This window comes from Oryzias melastigma, linkage group LG23 (assembly GCF_002922805.2).
Source record: "Oryzias melastigma strain HK-1 linkage group LG23, ASM292280v2, whole genome shotgun sequence".
Lineage (NCBI taxonomy): Eukaryota > Metazoa > Chordata > Actinopteri > Beloniformes > Adrianichthyidae > Oryzias > Oryzias melastigma.
The window spans coordinates 10,668,622-10,676,573 of NC_050534.1; the positions used below are offsets into that span (position 1 = coordinate 10,668,622).

A 7,952-nucleotide genomic window follows, 5' to 3' on the forward strand; every position below is an offset into this window, starting at 1 on the left:
AAATAAAATAACTGTATTTACAGAGTTCATAGCTTCCTCACTGCAGGTCTGAAACTAAATTAATTGTTTAATGTAATATTTTCTGATCAAAAATAGCTTTTTAAAATTCTGTTTCATTCAGTTTCTTAACTTTTTGTTTTCAAATCTTTGAAATCTTAACAAAATAATGTGTCTAGAGGACAGGCGAGAGTTTAGCTGGCTCTAAATGTTGAACAAGAGTCACTTGAGGTTCAACTGTCAAAACCAAGAAAATGTATTTAAACCAAAATGCAGAAAACTGGGGTTGGTGGTAAAAACTTAACATTTAGCAAATAAACTAAAGTGGGACAAAAACTCATGGAGAAATAAAGAGGGGAAACGCAGATCATCTGAAAATGTAAAACTGAAAACCAGAGACTTTTATACACTGAAGACAATTATCAGAAATGAAAAACAACTGCAGTGACTGACAGGAGACAGAATATGACTGAAACTCCAAACTAAAATCCTCACAGCAACAGTCTGATAATGACATGAAATATTCAAACAGCATCATTGATTTCCAATGATTTGACTAAATAAATACTCAGAAATTACATTTTGTGTTTTATTCTTTCATCTTAAGCAGAAAACTAATCCAGCATTTAAAGCAATCAAATGTTCCAAATTCTGTCAAAAACGGTGAAAAATGTCGATGTGTTGCATCGAAGTGGTAAATCCATGTGTCATGTCAGCTCTTCTATCCTTCCTCCAGCTTCCTTCCTTCCTTTTTGTCTTTCTGCAGCCGTTTCAGAAGACGGGTGTCAGATAAAGGCGTGAGTCTGCTCGGCTCTTTCACTGCCTTTGCTTTTAGTCTCTCCATCCCTTTGACTCATCTTCTTTGTGCTCCCTCGTCTATCCCTGCTTCCCCTTCTATTCCTGCTGCCTTAAGGGTTGTCAGGAAATAAAGAACTTGGTTCCTGAGGGAACACGGGGCTTTTGAAATTTTCGTTTCTCTTATCGCGTTTTGCCAGTGACGTGTCCCATCTTTGCTCTACATTTAACGAAGGAGGGTTTTTTTTTAAATCCCAGGGCAGTAAGTATCTTAAATGCTCAGAGGAAAAGCCTGCTTTTTTAAACTTCAACATAATCTTTAAACACTATACCCCTTTGTCTGTTTTTTTATGCATGTGTTGCTGAAAGATTTCATTTTTCTCTTTTATTTGTTAGTTGTCAGAAGCCAGCGACAGGACTTTAGAAAGTGTGAATCGAGCAGCTGATTTCAAAGAGCTGAAGAGCAAAGTGCCCTCATCTGTGGAGCTGCTTAAGAAAGTGGAGCAGGTAGTTTGACATTTTTGGTACCAGGAAGATTTTACAAAGTTCTGTTGTAACTCTTACAGCCGCTCTGTGTACGTGTGTGTGTTTGTACGTGCAGCTCGAGGGAAATCTAGCTGAGCGTGAGAGGCAGTTGCTGGAAAAAGAACTCCTGGTGGAGCAGGTGACCCGGCTGACGAAGCCGCTCGGGGAGCAGGCGGAGAACTACCGGCAGGACAGCCTCTCACTGGCAAAGAGGGTACGGATCCATCCAGAAAGAGAGCAGAGGCTGAGCTGCCAGCTGACACTCACACACGGCTGTGTGGGTTTGCAGGTGTTTGTATTTGGAAGTGTGTGTTTGTCTGCAGTAGGTGAGTCTGCCTACAGATGTTTGTGTCTGTGTCTGTTCAGGTGTGTGGTTGTGTTTGAATGTGTGCATCTGGATATGTGTGGGTGTTTTTGCAGGTGTCTGCATCTTTGTGTGCGGGCATGTTTTCAAGTCTCTCTGTGTCCGTAGGTGTTTTAGCCTTCATGTGTGGGTATTCTTCATAGACTGTAGAATCACTGGACAATGTGACCCCTTCCTCCTCGTGTTCCAAACAGGAAGTACCTGTGGGCTCCAAGAAGCAACAATGCCATAGATTTATACTGAGAAATAGACAACTATTTCACAGTTACTATCAATACTTGCTCTGGTAATTTTTTTTAACATATTCTTGCCAATCCTATTTTTTTTTTCATGGTATTTTTTTTTTGTTTATCGCAAAATATAAACCGACCAGTCAGATGCTTCAGTACAAGCATGTGGTGCCTACTGGCCCCCACTTTGAGCATTTGACAGATCCTCCTGAGCCGCTTCCAGTGGGAGGGGTGTGGTCTTAGAACAATCTCACTCATGATTGGTGACTGTAGTTCCTCTAAAAACATGACTCAGACCAACTCAGACCAATAACTGTCATCTGGCTTCAAATGGCGGCGCCCGAGTTGTGGAAAAATGGTGACGGATTTTGCTTGACGTCACACCTCACTTTGTTTAATGGTAATATGGTATTTTTCTTTGCAGTTGTGTGCGTCTGAATGTGTATCTGTAAGTGTGTTTTTAGGTGTGTGTGTCTGCAGGTGTGTGTGTAGGTTTGCAGGTGTATATGTGTGTGCGCCTGCAGGTGTTTTAGTGTGTTTGAAGATGGGGGTGTGTTGACAGGTGTGTTGGTGTGTTTGCAGGTGTGTGAGTGCAGGTCTGCATTTGTATGTGTGTGTCTCGGAGTGTGTTTAAGTGTGTGTTTGCAGGTGTGGGGGTGTGCACACAAGTGTGTGTGTTGACAGGTGTGTTGTTGTGTCTGCAGTTGTGTGAATGTGTTGGCAGGTGTGTGTCAGTCTGCAGGTGTGTGCTTTGGCAGATGTTGAGGTGTGTTTGTCTGCAGGTGTGTGTATCTGTAGATGCATTGGCAGGTTTGTGTGTGTGTTGGCAGGAGTGTGTTTCTGCAGATGTATTATTACTTCTGAAACTGTGGAAACCTCAAACATCTGCCTAAATTTTCTTGACCAAAATCAAAATACGTATTAAATGACTAAAGTTAAAGTGGCGTGTAACAGTAGTATAGAAAACTCGGTACTCCATCATCAATACATGATCTCTTGTTCTGGTCTTGTTCCTTCTTGCATCTCATTTATTCATCTGAATGCAAAGACAAAGACCGTCGAGTCTAATCCATCCTCGTCTTCCTGTGTCTCGGTTCTAGCTGAATGAGGTCCGGACTCTTCTGATTGACACCAACCAGCGCATAATGGCCGTTTCTGCAGAGCTGTCCGTGAAGCAGGCTGATGCATTGTGGGAGAAGCAGCAGATCAAAGAGAAGGAAGTCCAGGTCAGAGATCCAAACCTCCTCCTGCTTCATCGTCGTCTCTTTTCATTGATCGTTGATCGAAGCCAGTGATCCGTTCTTCACTCCAGGATGTTTACCCTCTTAAACCACATATAAACAGTTCTTCTTTGAACATTCTGAAAACAAAACAACACATTCTGCAGCAGGAGCATTAAAAGTAATAGCAAACACTAAAATAATACATGGACATCCATCAGCCGAGCTAAACTCCAGGTGGAGCTGATAATTCCTGTCTAAAATAAACCTGAGCTGCTTCATGGGAAATGTCTGATAATGAAATTCAAATGGGATTTCCATCACATTTTATTCTATATTAGAACCTGAGAAAGGTGAGAAATCTGTTGACCTCTGTAACTATAGCAACCAGAAAGACTTCCCATCCTCACATGAACCGACACCTCCATCTGGACCCGTTATTTCTGTGTTTTACCTTTTGGGATTAAAGCGTTAGTCTAATCCATTTGAGCTGTCACTGTTTGAATAAAAAAAATAATAGAAATCTGACAGATCTGTGCTGAAAACTGCTGCCTCTTTTATTGGAAATAGAATAGAAGATTAATGTAAATCAATGATTTAAACCTGCAAGTAAAAGAGGAGATTTAAAAAGAAACACTTTATTTAAAACATTGGATATAAAACACATTTTGGAGGCATTTAACTTGTAAGATTGTATGAAAAGATTTTAAAACTGCCTTGTAGGCTCAAAAATGGATTTGTAATAATAACTGAAAAAAAGGCTTATTATTAATTAAAATGTAATCAGTTAAAGGCCTTAAATGACCCTAAAAATGCACCATAGTAACAATTTTTTTCTTTTTTTTTTTATAAATCTTGATCTACTACATAACTTTATTTATCTATTTATTAATTTAATATCTACAAAAACAAAACATAACACAAGGGAAACTAAAGGAAGAAAACATTTTTTTACACATTTTATTTAATTAATATATCTATGTTCCCCTCTCTTAAATCAATGAACAAAAAAAAGTATAAAAAACAGAAAATGAACACCAACAAGTCTGGATTTTGTAGTTTAAACACCAAATATAAACTATAAAATATCAACAAAACAGCCAATAATTCTTATGGTCACATTTTTTTTATATATGTTTATGGATTTAGCTTCTTTAGTTAGTGGTTGATGATTATTTCATGTTTTGAAAAAAATTTTTGTCACACATCCTAAATTTTGCTTTCTTCCTCACATTAGCTAAAACAATCCCCAACCATTCCTCTTCCGCCGCCGTGCTTCGACATTGAGAGTTGGGGGAAATTTTTTAGTCAGAAACTTTCTTTCAAACTAGAAAAAGTTGAAATTTGAATGTAAAGAAAAAGCAATGAAATAAGTTCGGATGTGTGTTGGTTTCCTCATGCAGTCACACGGTATTCAGGGAGTTTTTGTTTGTGACAGGAGTCATGTCAGGAGCCGCTGCACGCCTGGCACGCTGTCATATAATTGCAGAATGTAGCCCACGTTTTCGACAGGAACCCAACCATCTGGCTCTGAATGGAGCCGCGGCGGCGCAGAGCGCGGACGGAGTGAAAGGAATACAAAGTGATCGATCCTCGTGCCGTGTTTCCAGATGGAGCGGTGCCAGCGACGGCTGGAGCAGGGCTTGTCACCACACCCCGAAATAGAGGAAGAGTGGAGGAGGACGCTCCGGGACAAAAGGAGGAGACAGAAGGACAAAGAGGAGAAGGAGAGGGTAAAAATGTCCCTTTTTTTTAGAAATTGTTTTGATATTCAAGGGAAAAAAATGACTGGAATTTCGAGGAAGATGCTGTGAAACGACACGAAACCTTGAGATGTTTTAACACCTGCACAAGCACTGGAGATGATTGGCAGAAGGGGGGAAAACAAAAAAAGTGAAATTGTAGGAGCTGTCTGTTGCTGCACAGAAATATGTCTTCACATTCTTCCTCCTGTTTCCATCCCAGCTGACACAACAACACTCCAACTCCAGAAAACTGAAGTAAACACGGTTTTACCTGCACTCACACAACCCCACTGTTAGACCTCATTAGAGATGGTCAGTCCCTTTGACTGTCCAGTTTAACATTCAAGCCACACACCCTCCAGTTCTCTCCGTTGCGCCCCTCAGATCGCACGCCAGCGGGGGGGGGCTGTCCATATGTACCCGAGCGCCGCCGTCTCTTTGAAGCCTCGGCGAGGTTTGGCCACAGCTATTTTATATGCTGTTGTTGGGGGGGTGACAGTCAACAGCAGTGTCATGAGGAAATGTGCGACCGTCCCCCGTGGTTACCCGCTGATCCATCACCCACGTCACACGGCAAATCAATCCCGCACACAGCTGTCGACGTTCCGAGGAGCGCTTTATTAAACAGTGCGTTCTTCTTGGAAGTGGAAATGGACCCTAAAGCCGCTGATTTCATTGAAGATGCTTATTTCTTAGATTTTGAAGCATCGTTGGCACAAAAACAATAGTTTAGAGACTCAGTAACGGTTATCTACTAAGTTTGGAGAGTTAGACGGATTTTTATTGTTGCTGTAAGAGAAGCTAAACCAACTGATGTTAATAATTTTGGGTTAAAATGAGAAGTTTGAAAACGTGTTCTAATTGAGAGTGACCAAACCGCAACTTCCAGATTAAAACGATTTTAAGAACAAAAGATTGGTCGCCCATCAGCAGCCAGGATAGGCTCCGGCAACCCCGCGACCCTGAAAGGGACGAAGCGGTCAAGAAGATGGATGGATGAAGATTGGTCCGTTCACAGAGTAACCACTAGGTGGCCCCGGTAATTAGGCACATTAAAACTCTAAATGGCTCAACTTTACAACAGCAAAAACTATACTTGGAGTCTTAAATATAAGATTTTGGATATGCTGAGGGAAGTTTTTCCAAACAAATCAATAGTTTAAAGTTTTAGGTTGAAGCTCCTTTTAGTTTGTTTATTCATTTTACAAACTGGCATCAAATTGAATCTCACTGAATCAAAATGAACTATTTCTATGCAAAATTTTCCAGATTTTGCTGTACATACAGATTTTTCCTTAGGTTTTTAGGGGGTCATTATGACCCCTTGCTCTGACCTCTTACTTTAGAACTACCCAAATTAAATACTTTCCTGAATCCAACTGAATCAAAGTGAACTATTTCTACGCAAGATTTTCCAGATTTTCCATGCATCCAGAATTTTTCTGTGGGATATACGGGTCATTAAGACCCTTGTTCTGACCTTTCACTTTCAAACCAACTAAATTACACACTTTCCTGATTTTGATTGAATCAAAGTGTACTTTTTCAACCCAAAATTCTCCAGATTTTTCCTTGAGTCATTAAGGGGTCATCAAGACCCATTTTTTGACTACTGACTTTCAAACCAACTAAATTAAACACTTTCCTGAATCCAATTCAATCAAAGCGAACTATTTCTACATAAGATTTTCCAGATTTTTCTATAGATCCAGATTTTTCTTTAGATCATTAAGGGTCATTAAGACCCCTGCTCTGACCTTTCACTGTCAAACAATGTGAGTACAAAAGATGCAAATCATGCGAACATTTTTTTTTCTCAGATTTTTCCATAGATCTAGATTTTTCCTTGGGACATTAGGGGTCATTAAGACCCGTGTTCTGACCTCTCACTTTCAAACCAACCGAATGAAACACTTTGCATGATCCATTTGAATAAAAGAGACCTATTCCTACAAAATATTTTTCAACATTTTCCATAGATCCAGAGTTTTCCTTAAGACGTTGGTGCTTAAGGGTCTTTAAGACCCCTGGTTTGACATCTCACTTTCAAACCAACTAAATCAAGTGCTTACCTGAATATAATTTAATCAAAATTAACTATTTCTACATAGGATTTTCCAGATTTTTCCTTAGGTCACTAGGGGTCATTAAGACCCCTGCCCTGACCTTTCACTTTTAAACCAAATGATTGGTTTGAATTTAAATCCATTTGAATCAAAATGACTTATTCCTACAAAATATTTTTCAGATTTTTTCATAGATCGAGTTTTCTTCAAAGTTATTAAGGGGGTCATTTAGACCCCCGGTCTGACCTCCCACTTTTAAACCAACCAAATCTTCCTCTGTGTTTGCAGCTTGCTGAGGAAGACAAGTGGAAGCCTCTGCCAAGCGGAAAACGCACCACCGCCGACATCCGGCCCAACGCCTACATCCCCGAGAACGACCTACTTCCTCTGCCCAAACCATACGGCGCCATGGCCCCTTTCAAGCCGTCCCAACCCGGGGCCAACATGAGACACTTTGCAAAGCTTTAGCCCAACCCCGGAAAGAAGCACCAACGTCTGTCCAGTAGACGAAGGAGAGAGGTGCTGCTTTGAAATTGATCTTCAACTTCTAACTCATTAGAAGTTCAAACTATATTAAAAAAGACATTTCTGCTACATGATTCCCTCCTAATTGCTGCATTCTCTCTGTCCTCACAGTTCACCCCCACATCTGGTTATACTTCCTTTTTATATCAGATTTACTGGCAGTGTTTACACTCATCTTTACACAGTGAGACACACAGCTGAGAGAATCGGGGGGTTTGGGGGTTGGTTGCATAATGTTCACAAGTTTCCTTTTGATTTCAGTGCCTGGCAACGCTCGGACTCCCTCTCTCCTATAGATAAATTGATTTCTCCGGGACGCTGAAATATTCCTTGTTTGTGCTCCCCTCTTCAAAGGTTTTCTAATCTTTGAATAAACAGGTAGGGGAGAAGGGGTTGTTTAATGCTTCAAATGATAGATCCAGAAGAGTGGAAGCTCGGGGAGCGAAAGAGCATAAAGAATGACGAGAGGAAATTTAAATGAAGCG

At 40.5% G+C, this 7,952-nt stretch overlaps 1 protein-coding gene across 3 annotated transcripts in view; it reads left to right on the forward strand.

The window, feature by feature from the left end:
* The window catches only part of ccdc146 (coiled-coil domain containing 146), a 76,842-nt gene extending 69,301 nt beyond the window's left edge, over positions 1-7,541 (forward strand). For all 3 annotated transcript variants that reach the window (XM_024285838.2, XM_024285847.2, XM_036210150.1), the window contains exons 19-23: positions 1,189-1,299; positions 1,394-1,531; positions 3,012-3,137; positions 4,742-4,864; positions 7,231-7,541. In XM_024285838.2, the coding sequence (XP_024141606.1) occupies positions 1,189-1,299; positions 1,394-1,531; positions 3,012-3,137; positions 4,742-4,864; positions 7,231-7,410 (678 nt within the window). In that variant the 3' untranslated portion in view covers positions 7,411-7,541. The remainder of the gene's footprint in view (positions 1-1,188; positions 1,300-1,393; positions 1,532-3,011; positions 3,138-4,741; positions 4,865-7,230) is intronic.
* Positions 7,542-7,952: the final 411 nt, after the last annotated feature.